We start from the raw sequence: 20211 nt of genomic DNA on the forward strand, positions 1-20211 counted from the left end.
TTTTGCAGTCACTTATTTGGTTTCTCCAGTATTACTAGAAGCTTGAGATTCTAGCAGAGCTTGAATTGTAAAGCAATAAAAGAGCAGCTAATKTGCAAGTATTTGACTCAAACTGAATGCTGGTAATTGTTAAATCTGCGCATTTATTTCTCCAGAATTTCACCTCGTGTGCCAGGAAACCTTTGCTGGCCAGTGGTACTCCAAGAAGCGGAAAGAACCTAGCACACATGGACTCTCCCTGTCACCTCGTTCTGCCAGATGTTCCACATGGACACTTCCCTCATTTGCTCTGGAATTTTACAAGTCTTTAAGTAACAACAGCTAGAGTGTGGAAAAGGTATATTAGCCAGGAAATCATCTGTGGAATTAAACTGTTTAGCCTCAAACATTATTATAGATCAACTTTTTCAAGAAGTTTCTTTGAGCCTGTAGGATGAGCCTAGCAAGACTGTCCACATTGCAACCTCACAGTTAAACATCACGCAACATGAATCTGAGTATTCTGAYCAAAACAGATCTACCAGACACCCAAAACACTCCAGCAGAGTCTCTACAGACAAAGTTCTGAATCAAACGTCAGAGACTTGCTCAAGACTTGGTGCAACACCATGGCAGAGTTCAGCTCTTATTCCAGGGCAACACTACTRGGGGACACAAGATAGTTCAGTTAATCTTCAACCAGCAGAAAGAGCTCCTTAAATTATCTTAATTAAAAGGATTAGGTGGAAAGAAGGGGATTCTCATAAGAATTTTGCAAAGTTTAATTTGTTAGAAGACATTCCTCATGGTTCGTCCTCTCGCACGTGACCACACACACTCCTCCTTGCGCTTCGCAGGGCTTTTTTGGTGGTTGTTGTTTTTACTTTTGTCCTCTGCGGTGAAGAGGGGTTAAGGAGAAACCTGACTTTGCTTCCCTCGTTAAAATTCGAGCGGATTCTCCAAGGCCAGCCAGAGCGGGCCTGCCATTCTTCCCGGCCGCTCCTCCGAATTCCTGCGGCCAAGTGGTTCAAGAGCGGCTGAATGGCACACATAACGACATCATTGATTGAACCATAATAGAAGGGGAAAGGGGGGTGGGGAAAAGATGTATTTGTGTTACGGACAAAAGCTAAGTTCTGTTTCACAGCAGGGACCGATGAAGAACCAGATGACTGGACAGGGTGAGGTCAGAGAGTCCCCCCGCACCGCGTGCCCTTTGCGCGAGCCCTGCGCCACTCCCCACAGGTTTGGTGGGGACGCAAATCCCTTTCAGAGAGCCCCGGCGATACACAGCAGCGGGACCAGGGATCCCGCTGACCTCTCGCAGCTCCCTCGTCATTTATTTTTAAGATGACATCGCGTGGGCGTGCGTGCATAGACGGGGGGAAGCACAGAAAGGAGTAACTGTAAACACCAAATTACTTGAAGAGTTAGAGCCCGAGAGAGGACAGCAACAGCAGCACAGGACACTGGTGAATTTTAAGTGACACAGTTACTGGGCTTTTGTTCCACAGCAGCTGGATTTCTGGATAGGACTGTGGCAAACAGCAGCAACTGCACAGCTTCGGGAACAGGTCAGCGACGCAGCAACGGAGCCGAGACAGGCCAAGCAGCCCTGCACCTGGGGCTGATCCTTCCTAAGGGCAGCTTCGTGCCAATTTACATTTCTCTAGGAAACATTGCCGAAGTTATGGGTTTCTTTGATTGTTCTTTTTTGATCTCACCTAGAGAAAATGCGTGATATCTAGTAAGCACCTAAACACCCACTCCCCACCTGTCTGATCAGCTGTGCAATGAGGCAAGATGCTCTTACAGGCCCAACCATAAAGCACAAAGAGAACAGACAAGACAACCACACACAGATCCTACCACTGACTCGGAAGGCAGCGAAGGACGTGAGCGAGCCGAGGGCAAGGTGCTCAGGRACACCGTACCGCACCCTTACATCGCGCTCCCGGGCTCCAGGTTGCGAGCAGCCAAGCGCCGAAAGGGCCCCTTTGTGCAGGACTTTMCTCAAGCAAGAAACCTTTGAGATCTGCTCAAGCACATCTCACGTTTCTACAGCATCAAAACGTAGCCATTTAATCACTGTCCACATTAAAGGACACATCTACTTTTGCCTGATGTGAAGCTTATTTGTGTGACAGATAGGAAACCATGTCTAAGGCAACGGAGGAGAAACCAAGGAGACCTCCGGAACACTTTCCGCAGCAGCTTCCTGGGCGCCACGCTGCATGCCCAGGGGGCTGGCCGTGCGAGAAGGGGGGAAGCCGGCAGCAGGACTTACAAGACGATATGGGCAGCTGAGGCAGCAGGGAAGAGGAGAATTATTTTGGATATGCTGGAGAGGAAATGCCAGAGGGGGAGGAACTAACAGCAGCTGGGAGCACAGGTGAYCGCGGGTCACCGCGTGAGCGCCTCAGAAGGGATGCTTTCGAGAACCTGGCTCTYCACATTTCCAGCCCTCAGGCACAGGGACTTGCATGTTAGAAGGCTGAACTTGAACCCCTTTGGCACAGCAAGACTTTCAGGGGAGAAGAAAGCAAGCACCAGCATCTCCGAGCCCACAGGAGAGACTTCTCAGGGGTGCTATAAATACATTCACATTCTTGTGCAGTTATGTGCCTGAAGGCACACAGACAACCTGAAACTATAAAACTACACTTCCACCTGAAAAGTTTAACTTGTAGTTTACTACAACACACCTAAGGCTCCCAATACTTTGTGCAGCTTGACTGAGCTTTGTGTCTCATTAACTTCACTACTTCCTATTAGCGTGACTCATTCACAAAAACGGGGCAGAGTAAAACATTTAGAAGAGCAATGAGTAGTATGCCACAAAAACAGCAAAGACTGTGGAGGCAGCAGTAAGCTTGAATTTATTTCAAGCTTTTAACACTTACATGGTTCAGAAAGGATGACAGCCACTTAAGAGGTGTTTCAATCCAATACTAAAAAGTTCCAAATCCTTCTTTATTCTTCTCTCCGCACAGGAATTAAACTGTGCACAAACAGGCTTGTGGCAGCCCACGCTGACCTGTCAGCTGCTGCAACAGCTCAGCCTCCACATCTACAAGCATTAAAGCACTTCTAGACATTGCTACAGGCTGGCTAGAGAACAAAATAAAAGCAAATCCCAAGACAAGGCACCCACCCCGAGAACAACCACGCTGCAAAACGGCTGAYGTTGTGGGCAGCTCATTCATTCGCATGTTTGCCTGGCTTGAACCCATGCAGCAAGGAAGCCCAAGAGCAATCAGGAGCTGAGAACCCACTCTAAGGCCATGTTCTCTCCCCCACTATGAACTGGGTCTTCAAAAGTGCAGGGCCTCTAACACTGATCACAGGTAGACATTATTGAAGAGCAAAAACCAATCTAAATTGTTAAAATAGCTGATGTCTTCATATCATTTCTCCAGAAAACACACCTCTAAATATTTTCTCCACTTGACTGGAGTAGTTTAACGTTCATTCCAGTCAAGAGGCCACTTCTTTCCCCACATACAGCGATCGCAACCGTTCAGACCCATGAGTACACACTGCCTAGTTCTTCCTTTAGGATTTCAGTAAGATCTTTCCTTCTAGCACCAAACCCAGATATTTTTCCTGCATACCAGTCTGCCGATATTGAATGTTCACAAGGGAATAGGCTGGTTGGACAAAACTCCTTATTCGCCTTCTAGGAAACATGAGACCTTCATTTCCTTGCACAATCCCATTACRTGCCAGCTGGATCACAAGGGATCAGGACTGGAAACCACAAATACACCCCTCTTCCCAGAGGAGGCTGTTGCATTGCCCTAGTCCRAAGTGGTCAGCGAAGACCAAGACCACGCTCCTCATGGGAAACTTGCTTCATTTAAATTAGAAACGCAAAAGGAAAAAACAGACGTCTTAGATCTTTACAGTTATACTGTAACTTCAGATCTTATTTTCTACACGGTTACAGCACTGTAAAGATTTGGGTTCATTTTCAAGCACACTAGCTAGTTATCTGCAAGCTCTATTGATTTTTTTCTTCCCATGCCTACATCTCCAGCAATTTCTCTTCTGCCCTGCGTTAAGCAGCCAGGTCAGAGCCAGGGGCCATAGTTTAAGCACGCCATACAGCTTGCATTTGACAGCATTTGACAGCCTTTGTCCAGAGGCGCTCTAGTGCTGAGCTCTACCATAGGAGTTCTTCACAGCAAACCCACAAGTAACATATAAACTCTATTACCTTGCAGTTCCTGGATCTAGTTTCCTAACTGGGTCTTTGTCACAGAAAGCTAATGGTCACACACACGAGAACTACAATTAGGAAAACAGTAGGACTGAGACTAATACGTTGTCCGGGAAGGGGACAGGGGGRGGGTTCTCTGGATGTCACAGTGCTAAAAAATAAGATGACTATAAAAGCAATCGATTATAAAAGGAGAACATACAAACATCTCATACTCCCTGCTCTCCACAAGCCAGGCAGCCTGCGCCACGGACACAGCCTGAACAGACGATTAGGTAGAGAAGCTCCTTCTCCAAGCAGCCCAGGAGGGGGTAGGGGAGGCAGAGGCCTCGCTTACAGCACCCTTGTGTTAAAACATCCATGACTGCCAGCACTATTCTTCACCTTGTCACTTCCCATTATCTTAAACCAACAGACCTGCATTCAGCAGCTCAAGTTAGAAAATAGTGACGTCGTCTTGTATGGGTTGGGGGAAGGAGAGGCAGCAGGAGGACACGCAGACCAGATTGATGATTACTGCTGCATGTGTTTAAAGCACGCTTGCGCACAGAGACCRAGCTGAACGTGGAGGTGTGCACGACTCCTGTCCAAATCCTTCCAGAAGCCAGCAGAGAAAAGTTCCTCACGCATTAGTGCTCAGCTTCTGTAAGCCATTACCATGGTCAGCTGGAAACTCTCCAGCATTTACCTGCAAAACCATTGAGGCTCAGGTGTCCCAAAAATGCTCTCTCCCTCTCAAGGAGGAGATGCACCCTTTGATATACACGCTGTTACCTATTTRCAGTCAGACCTTTATAGTGAAAGCTAATGCAGAAAGGTATTAAACMCCTCACCCTTCTCAGAATCATCTGCTGATAAAAGCCTTCTCGAAGTACCAGACTAATAGTTTCCTGGGTATTCTCCTTACTGCTAATACACTTGCAAAAAACAAAAAAACAAAACAAAACAAAAAAAAAATCACATCTTGCCAACGTTGATATTCCTTGCTAGTTGTATTATTTTGTACCTGGAGCTTTCCAGCTTTGTTTCTACACATTAATGCAACTTTCTTAACTGCATTCTTACATTCTGACCTAGTTTCTGATTTCAGAAAAACTGTTTCTGTAACATGCAAAAAATATTACAGAGGTGTTTTAGAGGGCTTTGCTTTTATTTCACTTTTTAAACTAGGACTATTTTCACTTGCCCTGTCTATAAATCCAGCTGCCTTAGTTACCACTGGTCTAACACAAAGAGAGAACGAAAATCCTTTAGAAAATTACCTAAAGCAGCTTTGTTAAATACCTAAAAATATTAAGATTTAAAAACTCTGAGCCCTGAACATGGCACCGGGATTCTAAACGCAGAAATGGCAGAGCACTCACATTTGCAATGCAGCCCACCCCAACGTATCAGTTCCTCTGCATCTAGCATACTACACTGCCCATTCTGCATGTCAGGGCAACGCTACTCCGAAGTAGGAAACATTCTTTGTATGGCTCATTTTTAAGAGCTGCCAAGCGCTACATGAGCCTTTTCAAAAAGCAGAACCTAAGCAATAGTCCTGAAGAGGAAGGATGTGTGCACAGCACACAGGCAAAGCAATCAACATCTCAGGACAAATACAGTCCCCCTGTACCACTGTGGAGGTACAGCATTTTCCTAGACCACCTTCTATACACWCTTCAACTACAATACACTACCAAGGGCAAAACAGAAGAGGGAAAGAAAAATCAAAAAGGAGGAGCTGGGTTATAATCTGGAAGGAGATGCCTTTCTCTTTCCAGAGACCGGGTAGACTAGAGGATACTAGGGAGAGGATAGCAAGAGACATGAAGTTGATACGACAGCCACGAAAAGCAAAATTTAAAAGCAATATTCAGCAGTATGTGCCGTTTCAAACAAGGCAGGAGCCGTGTCTTGAAAGTGGCAGCAAAGTGCATTTCTCGAGTACAAACTGACCACAYAAGCCAATTACAGTTCCCAAAAATGCAGGCATGTGCCACCACATATCTGTCCCTGGTGTTAGCTAGAATAATCCTCTTCCACGAATCCTTTTTCCTTTCCTCTTTGCCAACATCAGCACTTTTCCCCACCACTACCCTTTGCTTCCTTGGTGGTTAATAGTTTCTCATCGGGGGTTGGCAGGGGGTGTTTGGAAAGATTGCAGGCAGAAAAATCATCCAGGAAAAGGATTCCTCCTCAGCACGTTATTATAAGCTTGCTGGAAGCCAAACAATTAAGCCAATTGTTTTCTCTCTCTCATTTAGATATTTTGTATACACACAAACTTTCTGCTGGTCTACTGACCCCTGCTCTCCTTCAATACCACACAAACGTCACGAATAGTCAGCCTGCCAGCTCCGTCCAGCTAATCTCAGGCAACGAGTGCAGTAATTCTCATCTGCCACATGTAAAACAAATTCTCATCACAGAGAATTAAATTAGCATTACAGTCATGACTGATGGCCATACTAAAACGTTAACTCTTCCTAACCACAAAAGGTAGCACGTTTTGATCAAGTGGGTACTTAGCAATTCCTGTGCTATTGCTGCTGCTCCAAGAAACCAACCTGGCCCTCCTAGGGGCTCTCCACATGTCTTAGGGGCACAATACTCCAGCTGCAGAATGAAAGACTTGCAACTGGGCAAAAAAAAGCTCAGCAAATTTATTCAAGGCGACACGCAGTTCAGGAGTCACGCACCCCCCTCTGCCTCGCTCCAGACGGGTCACTCCAGCCCTGAACAAATGCAGAAAGTTTCCCCTGCACCYGGGCCTTCTCCCACTAGCCCACCTGGATGTCACCAGCCGAACATTCGGACAACTGCCCCGCCACGAGGGAGGGGGACAGGAGCACACGCGCATCTCCCTCCCCCTCAGGCAGAGGATCTGCAGCCAAGAGCCCTTTGTTTCGCCCCCAGCTCGGGGAAACGTATGTGGGGGGAGAGCAGAGCTCCGGGCCGGGACTCCTGACTCGTGTGACCTTGGAGCGCAGCCCCTTCACCTCTCTGTTCCCAACCTCTGAACGGCCGAGGGTTAATCAGCTAATTGTTTGTAAGGCTGTTTGAGATCTCCACTTTAAAGAGGAGATATAAGAGCCAATTATTTTAGTCATCTGTTCAGATTGGGAAAGGTATTTGATAATGTAATACAAAGGTGGCAAACAGAGCTTTTATGTTATCCCAAGGGTTCTTGCTGTCCATTTGGTGCCAACACATTCTCAGCAGGAGACTTACAAGGCTATTTTATATATAAAGAGCAAACCATCCCCTTGGAGAAATGCTTCTGAATCACAACCATGATGCAGGCAGCTCCCTCTGCAGCATCAAATCCTGCATATAAAACATGCAGCTAAACACCCTCCCCTGGGGAGCAGAGAGTTTGAGTGTTACCGGGAGCAGCTGCTATAGAGAGGGAACATTTACAAGTGTGGGGGTTAAGTACAACTAACAGGAGTCAAGGGATGGTAGCTTTAGGTCAGAGAGTGTGCGCTTTAACAGGAGGCCTCGGAGGGGAGAGTTAGTGCTACAGGGAGATAAATGCTTGCTTGATTTATTTTAAAAATTAATTTGATGGCCCCGTGCTGCCTTGAGACAAATGAGCACCTGCCTCTTCTGTTCTAGCACAGCCAACCTTTCTGTTCTGCTTGCTCTCCTCCGAGCAACCGGGCTCTTGCTTCCCCTTTAGGCAGAGAGGAAGAGGATTTTAAACTTGAAAGATTTCCACCCCAGAGGGCTAACAGAGGGGGAAGGGGGGTTCAAAGCTACAGATGAGTTCACAGCCACTAACGCAGCTCTGTATTTGCTCCCTGCTCACAGCAGGTCTGAAATCCCCCTTAGCTACGATTCTCCCCCCCTACATCCCTACCCCTCCCCAAACCAATTTGAATAGGAAATGAAGTGTGGCTCCGTGGAGACAATGGTTTATTGTAAAGTTTTTTGCTGCGATGCACAGTATAAAAACCTGCCAAGACACATGTAAACATTCGCAACTGCCAGGCTCCTCCGTAATGAAAAGCTATAAAGAACACCCAGGTGGGAAGCACAATACTACCAGCTAATTAAAGTAACCAATAATATTCCTCCCAGGAATGCAAGAGTGTGTTCCGCTCAGTGGGAGAAGCCACTTCTAAGCCCATGAACTCGGCTTCCTGGTGAAGCAAACAAAAAAAGGAAAAAAAAAGGGGGGGGGGAGAGGCAGCACTGCTAGGGCCAGCACTGCTGCTGGACACTGCTCTGCAGAAAGCGCAAGGCCAGAATCTGTAGGTTAACATAAAAAGCTGAGTGTCAGGCAATCTGGAAGACTACAGCCAGCACTGCCATGTACTCATGACCTTGGGCAAGTCATTTTCCCCACTGGTAGCTCTCCATCTGTACAACAGGGAGTAGTTCATTAGTATACCGTGAGCTGCACTCGTTTGTGAACTGCTTGGGGAGATGAGACCTTGTACTTCTGTGGTTTCAGATTTTTGCCATACGCAGGGGCCACAAAGAATAATTCTGGGAACCCTACTCTTTCCAGAAGGCCCAGTCTTACTAAGCTGCAGCCACACAATCCTACCCAGAGAAGGCTGAGGCCATAAACATTGACAAGGCATATATTCCTCCAGAAAAATGGGAGCTCCTAGTGACAGGGTTAATGATGTTTGAGCAGCCTCTCACCCTGAGCTCCACATATCCCAGCTTTAATGCACTGGCCTCCTTCCCCCACCCCCAAAGGGACAGGAGAGGGAAGGGGGGGGGGGAACAGCGACCTCCAATGCCAGATATTTTCTACATCAGTGAATTCCCAGAGCCAGTAGAATAAAGCAGAACACTCATACGTGGAGAAACAGGCAGCAAAAAAGGTCAAATCCATCCCCCCAAGGAGGAAAGGGGCTTATTTCACAGGGATGGAGGGAAGGCAAACCTCCCTTAGCTCTTACCCTTTTTAAGATGGAGAGGAGAGGTCTCCATGCCAACATTATCCAGCTGTTATAACTCGACAATTCCTTTTCACTCCCCACTCTTTCTGAACAGTGCTGCAGCATGAGATTTGCTAAAGCCCAGAGGAGGAAAAGGCTATTTTTGTGTACAGGATGTTGTATTAATTTCAGAGTATATATTTATCCGTTCTTCTCTGGTGGATCTGCTTTCCCTAAACATACTAAATTCATCTTCTTCCCAGTTTGCTACAGAGTATGTTTAAGCAAGGGATTATCACAATGGTAAGCACACTACTCTCCTGCACACTTTTCCCTCCAAGCACTTCCTGTTGCCTTCTCAGCACATTGAGTGCCCTTCAGCTAAGGAGAGTCCACCCTTGCAGCTGGAAACAAAGTGGGCTTCATCTACCCTTCCAGACAGAACCCAGCTCCAACACACAGAAGATGTGAACTAAATCAATTCCTACATAGGAGGACCAGAAGAACACCCAGAAGCTTGAGTATTTTTCACCCATGGGTAAARTAAGTAGCTTTAAGATAAAATACATCCCCCTACAAAGCTCATCTCATTTGTACTTCAAAGAGTTATTTCCTACCAGGGAGCTCCAGACTTGTCTTCAGAGAGCTCATTACCTTGGTCTTTACAGATTTGGCTTCTACCCCAATCAGAAATGGGCACTTACACAGCACAAGACAAATGCCTGAAAACAAACCAATTATACACCCCACTAAACGGTCTCTCTTCACRTTAAAATTCAGATGAACAATCTTAAAACTCAACACCTCTATTTATCAGTCATAACTTTCTCAAAACCATAGAAAAGTCACATACACAAAACAAATAAACAGAAGGAAAGATGAAGGAAACGATGCTGACGAGACTCCCCTGGGGTCTGGAGCCAACGCCACTGCATTAGTAAAATATAAAAATCTCAAGCAGCAAGAAGGTTTTGAACAGTCACTGTATGCTATGAGCTGGAGCACTGGGCTAATCTGGAGGTGCAAAGAGTATCCTGGAGGCCAATGCACCTTACCTTCTTGGAGAGCGAAGAGACATTCAACCCAAATCTTTGAGCCCTTTCCTTTAATTTATCCATGTTTACCTATAAAGACATAGGAAACAATTTATTTTTTTTTTTTAATCATCATCACTCAAATTGCAGGAATAGGGAGAATGCCACTTCCTGGAAAAGTCTCCCAGAACATGGATCTGGGCCCTCTGATCAGCTTCTGGAAAACCTGTCCCAGTGACACTCCTTCCAGCACTGTACACCACTAACTCTCAGCAGCAACAACTCATGTTAGCACTGAGGGGATGCTGGAGCACACAACATGAGCCACTRTTTCAAATGAAACAGCCAACGGCTGCTAGAGTGCTCCTTAGCCTCACCAAAACAAGCATGGGATAAATATGACAGGTTATGTTTTCCATCTTGAAGGAGCAGTACATCCTGGCTGTTGCTGTAAGTCAGTTGTACCTGGTACTTCTCCTGTAGCAGTCTGTTCTGATCAACATAAGCTAACAGCCTCTCAGGCAAACCTGCCAAGACCCCTAATAATTAGCACTTCTACCTGGCTGCAATAGGCTTAAGGAACCACTGTTGCACCCTCACTCTTCCCAAACTACTATGTCACATCTACAACTACTATGTCACATCTACTCAGGCCCTCTGATCAAGCCATTTTCCAACATATCACCCACCTTAACTGAAATATCCTATAGAAGCCTTAGTCACCATTACAGCACTTATCCCTAATGAAACAGCTGAACAGACTTGCAGGGACAGATCTTCTGCAGTATGCAGTTCCACAGAGAAAGCCTTGGTGCTATCCTGCTTCTCAGGTGTTCATGCAAAATCTTCAAGCCCTTGGCACAAAAGAAACTTAAAATCTTCCCTAGTGACAGCTCTTGCCTTGGATTAACTTTGTTACATCTTCCACTTTTTTTTTTTTTTTTTTAAACAATCAAGCATACAACTGCTAAGCCAGTTGCTCAGCGTGCTCAGCTCTGCATGCTTTGATGCTTCCTATTTAGACTTGGAAATCAGACAGGCAAGGCAGCATTGGCTATGAGAAGCAAGGAATAATTTACTACAGGTCATTCATAATTTCCATTCCTGAAGCATAATTCAAGCAATTCAAACAAAAGCAGAGAATGAAAAACAGGGACTTGAAACAAAAATCAAATACCCATCTTTGTTCCTTTCAGCACTTCACTCTAAAAACATCAGCTTATCTGAGAAAAYTGCAAGTCACAAGAGGCAGCCAAATACTATAAAGGGATGGGAACCTATCAAATTCAGTACAAGCATAACATCAAGGTGGACTACTTCATTAAACTCTCATCCCACGTCTTCCTCAGACCATTTTGATAGTTTACAGTTTACTCAAGCAGGTGGGAAATTACAATTTGTGTTAAAGGTCCAACCAGTAACAGTTTATGAGCAAGAAGCATGCCTTACCGTAGGTTTGCTGTCTGCAGAGAGGCCTGAAACAAGGAAGTGAGGGAAAAAAAAAGAGTTAGAAAACAAACATTAAGAGCAGAATCTCATCCAAAAAGAGGTACAGCCAAGTCATAGCGCTGCTAGAACAAGACATACACCTGTCTGTCCAAGAAGTAGTGAAGAATTGCTGTCTCGTTTTTCCCAGATTTTACCTCTGCTCACTAGAGAACTTCTACACCTTCTCCACCTGTAAAACTGCTGCCATCCTCACCTTGCTAAGAGGGTTTTGATGGTTAACACTGGCATTTTTAAGTAAGTTGAAGAACATTCGGTGCTCAGTGTTCAAGGGTACTATACCAAAATCTGGCTAGTATCTTCCAGTTGTGCTTAGAAGTAGCAGATGCTAGCAAAAGTGCTTAAAGCACCAGGAAAAACAATACTTGGCCTTTTCATCCCGATTCTACCATCTCCCATTTGGAGCTCCTGGGTGCAGCTGGGAGAAGGAACAGAAGTTAAAACAAAGATAGTCCCACCAGTGACTTTTTTTCCAGGAATAATTAAATATTTGCAGTAAGGTCACTCCATTAATTGGTTTTGCTTCAYCTCCTCACCTTTAGTTGAAACTGTGGCCATACCAAACCTGTAGAAAGTAAACAAAGCTTTGTCAGAGACTCAGGTAAATATAAGGTAGGAAAATATCTGATATGCCAAGTCCTAAAGTTGGTAAAATGTGACCTTTTCGTCAAACACTTTTCATAAGTGTACTTGACTCAACTTTCAGGCAAGATTAACTGGAATTTGGTATTACTRACTAATATAACTACTAGAGCAACTCTCACATTTGCTCTGCAAATAGCAATTCCCCACTTCATAAAAGCAACCTCAAAGTCCAGAGAAGCTAGTTGGATTTACAATTAACACACATTAACCACTTTTTCCTTTCATTATTCCGTTTTTCCAGAATCTTTACCAGTATTTTATCCCTAACAACCAGTAAAGCACACATTAGCTCTTGCACTCCACAATTTGACACAGCCCAACTTTGATAAGCAGGTCTCCTGCCTCATGAGGAGCACTGCCTCACTGGAGGCCTGTTGAGGGTTTGCAGAAGGTTGCTGGACATAAGCTGTTGTCCATAGTTTGTTCAGGCTGGAGGCAACTGCCACCTCATTTTTTAAACACACCCAGAGCTGCTCTCCCAGCTCACCTCCAGATCACAGCAAACAGCCATGTTTTCATCCCACCAACATAACCTGTCACTATCAAAAGTGCCCTGAGAGGTCTCCAAAGCAAGAAAAGCAGAAAAGGCTACAAACACAGACTCACCGAGCTGCACGTGCTGCCTTCTTGCTCTCCAGGCTCACAGGCACGTTAAAGCGTTCAGCCCTCTTCTGCATTCTCTGGAGCAGGGACAGGAAAAGAACCAAGTGAGGAACAGCAAAGATTTGAAGTGTATGGAAAAACATACTGCAGAAGGAAAAAAGGCATGCAAACACAACACAGAATGGGCTCATGCTCTAATGTGCCCTGCTAGATCAGGAGTGTACAGTCTGACAAGTAAAGAGCAGGCTTCCCTTGCACAGCAAGTAAAGGAAAAGATGCTGCAAGCACCTGCTACCAGCTTCTGCCAGCTCTCAGGAAGCCACCCCACAACATCTAGGATGCACGCTTGAGAAAGAAGTTGTCTTATAGTTCCTGTATGAGCCTAATAAAAGATTTTTTTTCCAGAAAAAAGCTACAGTCAGTTGCAACAGTGGATAGTTTTTCTTCCTGAGCTCTACTGGCACTGGCCTGAAATGAAAAGGTAYTTTTATTATTCTGTTACTCTGTGAGTATCCGTAGGAAAGGAGATGTGCCAAAGGAGAACAGGACTAGGGAGGTGACAGAGACAGATGACTATGTTAAGATGATACAAGGCTGTGACCAGGCTCAYGGCTGGTGTGCCAAGCGTGCAGGCTAAAACACTGCATACCTCACCGAGGGAAGCCCTTGTGCCAAAGGCAAAGGAGCAGCACTCCTGGCATGGACTACAAAGGGAGTGGCTGTGACTTCCCTCCTAGAGGCAGGAAGCAAGAGGCTGGTGCAACCAGCTTCAGCTAATTTGCAAAAAGAGGTAAATAAGATTTCTTTCCCCCCGCCCCACTCCAAGCACAAGGCCAGAGAAATACGCTAGAGAAGGAGTTGGAGGAGGGTGTTTCTTTTCAGGGAACTTATTTATTTGGCACAAGCCTTTTCACAAGAGACCGACACTATTCATTCAGTTGTCTCAGCCTTGCAAATAGACTTTGTCATTAGCAGTACAATTCAAGACGAAATGCATCTACACAGAAAGGACTCGGCCTGCTGCCCTCACYGCAGGCAAGGCTTCTGGAGAACTGAAGCAAACTGCCCAAGACACAGAAAAGCCTGGAAACACTGGAAGTGCAAGGGTTTGCACCCACAAGTATTAAATCCCTTTAAAAGCTTAAGGGAAATATTTAACATTTTATTGTTACACAACAGCACAAAAATGTGTTTGGTGTTTTAAAGGTTAGAGAAACAGATATTAGTTTAATGGAAACATTTACTTTAGCCAAAAACACAGTGAGGAGCATAATAAGTATTTGCATCAAAACATAAACATTTAGAAGAGAGATCAGGAACTACAGTTTACTTCTAATTGTGTAAAGACTAAAGAACTTCTAATTCAACTGAGCAAATCACTGAAGACCAAGAAATGTGTATTATTAAGGTCAAACTATATTTCCTTATTCTTTTTCCAACACTCTGAAGAGTAAGAATACTCAAAAGAAATATCCAAACAGGCAGCTTTTAAAAAGGACTCTCAGCTACAGAAAGGCCATACTAGCTCAGAATAAAGGCTTCCTCCACCTTAGCATCCTGAGTGACCATAAGTAGATGTTAGAACAGCTTTAAGATCAAAGCAAATAGGTGGTCTGCCCCCTGTATGCCTTCCCAACCTCATGTAATCCACAGCTAATGGCATCCAGAATTATAAGCTGTACTCACATTTGCATTCACTTAACCCTAATGGGCTTCTTTGCTATGAAATTGTCTCCTTGATTTTTGAACTCATCTGTACTTCCAGCATCTAAATATCCTACTAGGATGGCACCCTATTATGCATTATACACAGTATATTCCCTTTTGTCTTCAAACATCTAGATCATAATTCTATTGAAATTGATTTACATTCATTAAAAGAGTAGTTTGCCTGTGAACAGGTTTGGCAAAATTGGGAAAAAAAATTAAGAGTAACTTCAGCAAGTTTGCTTAATGAGCTCTTTAAGCAACTATTGCCAAGAGCAGCCCCCAAGGGATGGGCAACACCACTCCTTCAGCAACACTCCCGGTTTACATCAGGTTCCGTCTTTCTCTCCGTTACTCTTCAGCTGAGGTCATAATCCTCCGCTTGCGACATCCCCCCGTTGCTGTGGAAATGATCGTGTCACAAACAGAAGATTAAAACTCCAAAGTAGTGGGTGAACAGCAGGGAGACAAGAATCATGTTTTCATACCAATTCCTTTCTTACGGAGCTTGAGTGAAAAAAAAAAATAACGACAGAGGGGAAATTAGAGAAACAGCATCAGATTCCTGAAACTCAAAGTTCTGCAAAGTTTTCCCAGAGGAATCAGCAGCTTCTAGGGTGTTTACTTCAAATAAGCCCAGCAAATAAGTGACAAAGTTGCAGAAGATAAAGATGAGATGATCTGCTAGCCCATATCAGCTCATCCCTAACTGATTATTCCCTGAAGCTTTGTAGTTTTACACGTCTGAAGCAATCAGCCTTGCAGCAATTCCCAGGGGACAGGGATATTCCACAGCCTGGTGAACTTTGCAGTGCTGCTTTTCAAGTGAACAATACTAGGAAGGGAAATACAATTCATACACTAAAGCAGTAACGGAGGGAGTTCTTCAAGTCTATCAACCTTATAATCCAAACTAGAGAACGCTACAGGGCCAGATCCACCTTTGTTTGCAACAGAATGACACACCAGCAATGATTCAGCTTGTCTTGGCTAAGTTGGAAATATTGAGGTAGGGTCAATGGTGGTTGGTGGCAGAAAAAAACGGCAGCAATCAGCAAGGAAAAAGACATTAACAGACAATTGAGAGAAACATTCCTCGAGATCTAGTGTCAAAATGAAATGTGCCATGGGGTCAACACCCTGCTAGGTCAGTCTACAGCCAGTGACTGGTCATTAATACAAAATAAAGGAAAAAAAAGCAGGTTTACAATGGAAACACTGACACAGTCTGGGCAACATACAAAAGGGATTTTATGTAAAATGAAAGAGGAAACAGATACACCAAGTAGGACGAGGCAGCAGAAAGAACCTTACCTCCATCTGTGATATTTCCGATGTTATTTTCACTACTTTCTTCTCTGTACTCCTAAAGATGTTGGAAAAGAGATAAACCAGTCAGAACAAATCCCACTAGCTTCACATTCATGTCTCAGGAGGTGGGTATCAAGGTTTGCCTCCTTGCCACCCATCTCTAGCAACAGAGCCACCATCATAACAACTAAGAGTCTGTTTTCTGAAAGACAACAGCAGCAGCAACAGGCCATCAACTCCCTTACCAGAGTAAAACACCTTCAAGTCTAGAGTTCAGGTGTCAACGCTAAAGTGCGSTACGAAAACAGCAGAGAACATGTAGGAGAATGTCTTGGTGAAGGCGCAGCCACAGGTTCTCCCACTAGCCTAATGAGTGCCTTGAGCTGTCAGCCCATACTCCCAAATTCCATTAGTAGTGATGGGAAGTAGGCTAGAAGCCCTAAAAGAGCTCAAGGCACAAGAACCATCCCCAATACTCTCACCCATTCTCCACGGAGGCTTGAAGGCAGAATTAACTTTGCTTAAGGCAGGAGAAACATTCTGCAATTCAAAGTGGGGTGCTGCAGATGCATCTCAAAACGTGGGTGGATACTGCAGCAAGAGGCCACGTATGGCAAATAACGCACTGCACATCTTAAGGCTCTTAAYAGTAACATTCGGCTCTTGTTAGACACCAAAAGCCTCAACTGCATGCCCTGAAGAGCTTTATTCCTTTACGGCCCTCAAATACAAAGGATTGTTCTGTTCTAGTTCATGGGACAGCCACAGGCAACTTTCCCCAGGTCAGCACCAGCATCCCTAGCCCAGGCTCCATTTCAAACACACACTTCTTTAACAATGTGCAGCTGACAACAGCAGGACCAGTAAAAAGACTAAACGAAAATATAATGGAGTGGGCGTGCTCCAAAGTTTATGCTCTGAAAACAGAGCTGAGGCTCGAGGGAGAAAACAAAAGAGGAAGAGACAAAGTTCGGAAGTTCCCAGGCTAAATGAAATAGCATCATCCTCCTCCAAACAACTCCCATAAAACAGTGGGTCACAGCCAGCCTCATTAAGGTCTCCCATTTAGAAAAATGTGCTGCTTTTGTTCCAGATTCCTGGACAGGTTTCTCATTTTATGCCCTGAAAGGTAGTAATTGTTTAATGACACTTTCACAGGAAGCAATTCGGCCCAGGAGCTGGGACTCGCTGCTTGCCAGCGTTCCGGCACAGCTCTGCAACCGGCAGGCACAGGACGCCCCCTCCTGCTCAACCGCCGGCACAGAGCCCGCGCTGCCCCAGACTGCAGATCCCCGTGGCGCTTCGGGTTCCTCTCGCACTTCCCGAGCTGTTTAGGGGTTTCAAAGTACCCACACAGGCAAACCACAGCATCAGCACACGGGGCTGAGGCAGAGACAAAGTGGTCCAAAGCCACGCTTTTGCTTTAATGTGCGCCCCAAAGGCGCRTGCAAGCACAAGCTCATCTCATTGCAAACCTCCAGAACAAGGTTCTGCAAAGTTCACYGCCATCCTTCGCCTCAGGTTCCCTCAGGCACCTGCAGCAGCCTCCCCGTGTGCACAGGCATGGAAGCCAAGAGGCATTCATCTCACCCTGCTGAGCACCAGCACGAGGCACAGGTTAAATGGGCTTTGATGGCCCAAGGGAGGTTTCACGTCAACCCTCCACCCCCCAGGCTCTTCATCACTCCATCCCCTCCTAGCAGGAACCGTTTTCTTCACCCTCCTGTGGCCAAAGGCAGGCAAAAACAGGCCCTTGCTGGCTACCTGCACTGGCTGCCAGAGAGTAAAACACATTCTTGTAACACCATCAACAAGAGAAACTGTGCTTAAAAAGAGAGTTCAAGTCCCCCTTGCTGCAGTGACAGCAACCCCTTTAGCCTCAGGAGAGTCTCACCAAGCCTGGCAAAGGAGCTGGTGAGCATTTGGAGAAGGCAAAATTCTCTCCCAGTCATACACCTCTTGCGTTACAGCTATTCCCCACAAGTTTGCTTTTGCCTATTCAGAAAGGATAGTTACACATCAGGCGATTTTACAGGAGGCTCTTCTACTTTGACGGGTGGCTCTACGGGTTTCTGCTCTTCTTCCTGCAAGCCAATGAGTTGAGAAGAGGTCAGGTAATATTCCAGACAGCTAAGCGAGAGAGAAATCACAAAAGGGATGTTGTCAAGTTTTACAGATTCTCAGTGGTTTAAGAGGCATGCGTCTAGAATTCTGTGTGCGTATATTTAGGGATTTCTGAATTATATACCAGAGCAGCTAGTAAAACACAGGAGCACCAGAGACAACAACCAGCCAGTTTCTAAACATAAGCGACACTGCCTTTGACCTGTGCTTCACTTAAGCTGCTTTTTCAAATTTGAAGGGCTTAAGAGCTTGAGAGCTTCTCTGCCTTCTTCCCCACCATTGTTCAAGCTAGTCAAATAAGTAAGGTTTGTAGCAAGAAATAATATTTTGTGGTCACARCCTCAGACTACCAGCATTTGAACAATGCCAGCTTTCATGCATACAAATTCTTGTTTTTTTCTAAAGCTAATCCCTCGGAGAGCTTGGATTTCACAACGCTTTGGAAATAATTTGAATGAAACGTTCTCAAGTCTGCAATCAGAGTCAGCAAATAATATGGAAGCTACACAGTGCATGTGCTTGATACTTAACTCTAGTAAGCCTTGTTTCATTTCTCTGAAATACTTTCTGGGGAAGTGGTGAGAAAGTTTCCAGATACTTTGCATATACTTGCAGGGCTACCATTTGCCAAGTAGCAAAAATCTTGACACTAATGAGTATTAGAAACAGKTTTTTTCTGGCATTTTAAGCACTGAGCACTTCTTCAGCTGGGATCCCCTTACCCTTCTTACAACACAAACCCCTCAGCTTTAAGGCTCACTTCCACAGGCAACCCAGACAAGCCTACATCCGCCAATTTTGGGGCACCAACTAGGTAACTTTTTCCTTATATGTGTTCTTCCTTAAAAGCACAACAAACTRTACTGATTTACCACACAATATCTCATGAACTTGTGCCGTGATATCCAACACAGCCACCTGGAGGACACACACAGCCAGGCAAGCCAGAAACTCCTGCATGGACTRCTAGTGTAATTTGCCCAAAGAAGGAAGGTTTACCTCTATTTCTTCTCCCAGGACATCTTCTTCATTTGCCTCTTCTTCAGCTAATAGAAAAAGACAGCACAGATTGCAATTGCAGTTGTAAATTACCTGAGAACCCAAAGATACTCTTTAAAGTCTACTGAGAAAATTTCAGAAAGCAACAAGGTAAAAAACGCAGTTACAGTTAAGCATTCAAACAAGGCCTCCTCTTCCACATAGGAGTTCCATACGACCACTTGCCAGGTCTGGCAGCAAAAGCAATGCACTTATCTGCAAACTCTCCAAGGTCAAAGCCCTGAACACCTCTCACCAGTGATAAACCCTAAGCAATCCTAAGCAACATCCACTACTCAATAACTTCAGAAAGGAACCCGTTAATGAGAAACATTAAGCCGAGAAAAGCCGAGACGGTCCCTATCACCGTTCAGCCTTGCCAGAAGGGCTCTGAAATTGAGACACCAGCCACAGGCAACACACTTTACCTACCATGCTCCTCCAGGTAGGTCTGGAGTCTGTTGATCAGATCCTGCTTATTCCCTTTTGCTTCCAGGCCACGGGCCAGGCATTCTTGTTTCAATTCAGCCAGCTACAAAACAGAAGACTCCAGTTAGCACACACAATTCACTCACATATGCAAAATGTACATAAGCAGGCCAAGAAGCAAATGACTCAAAAAGAAAAGGAAAATTTTTTTTTAGAAAAGGGTGGGGGAAAGACAGATAAACAATCCAAGACAATCTATATTTTCAGGAGCCATTAAGATTCCCCCATGCAGTGAAACACCAGCCACATTTCTGTATTCCCAGGTGCTACCCTTGATAATCCAGTGATTTTGTCAGACCAAAGCAAGATTATTCTTCAGAAATAGTCACGACAGACCCACCACTGCACAAACAGAACTACTTTGCAACTAAGTCTTCCCGCCGAACGTAATGTTTCCACACATAAATATATTATTCACGACGCTTCCAGCACCGGGTGCTGGGGACAAGGGCAGGTGGCCCCTCACAAGCCGGAGCCGCCTGCGATGCCCTGCAGCAGGGCAGGGCGCAACCCCAGGTCGCCCCACAGCTCCGAGGCGGCCCGGCCCCTCCCCCCGCCGCGCCCGGGGGGGCGAATATCCTCCTCCGAGCCGGGGCAGGGAGTGCCCCCCAGACCCCTCCCGGGCCGGGGCAGGCTGGCGGGGGCTCCCCGGGTGCCCGCGCGGCGCCCC

The 20211-nt window shown here is 45.5% G+C and overlaps 1 protein-coding gene across 1 annotated transcript in view; it reads right to left on the minus strand.

The window, feature by feature from the left end:
- The window catches only part of SARNP (SAP domain containing ribonucleoprotein), a 33034-nt gene extending 13244 nt beyond the window's left edge, over positions 1–19790 (minus strand). The window contains exons 1-9 of the mRNA XM_085319200.1: positions 19782–19790; positions 19485–19584; positions 19014–19060; positions 17907–17974; positions 15894–15945; positions 12876–12949; positions 12161–12189; positions 11568–11593; positions 10140–10208 (exon numbers count right to left, since the gene is read on the minus strand). Of these exons, the coding sequence (XP_085175326.1) occupies positions 10140–10208; positions 11568–11593; positions 12161–12189; positions 12876–12949; positions 15894–15945; positions 17907–17974; positions 19014–19060; positions 19485–19584; positions 19782–19790 (474 nt within the window). The remainder of the gene's footprint in view (positions 1–10139; positions 10209–11567; positions 11594–12160; positions 12190–12875; positions 12950–15893; positions 15946–17906; positions 17975–19013; positions 19061–19484; positions 19585–19781) is intronic.
- Positions 19791–20211: the final 421 nt, after the last annotated feature.

Source organism: Rhea americana, unplaced genomic scaffold (genome assembly GCF_003343005.1).
Source record: "Rhea americana isolate MKP2758 unplaced genomic scaffold, rheAme1 scaffold_575, whole genome shotgun sequence".
NCBI classification, from domain to species: Eukaryota; Metazoa; Chordata; class Aves; order Rheiformes; family Rheidae; genus Rhea; species Rhea americana.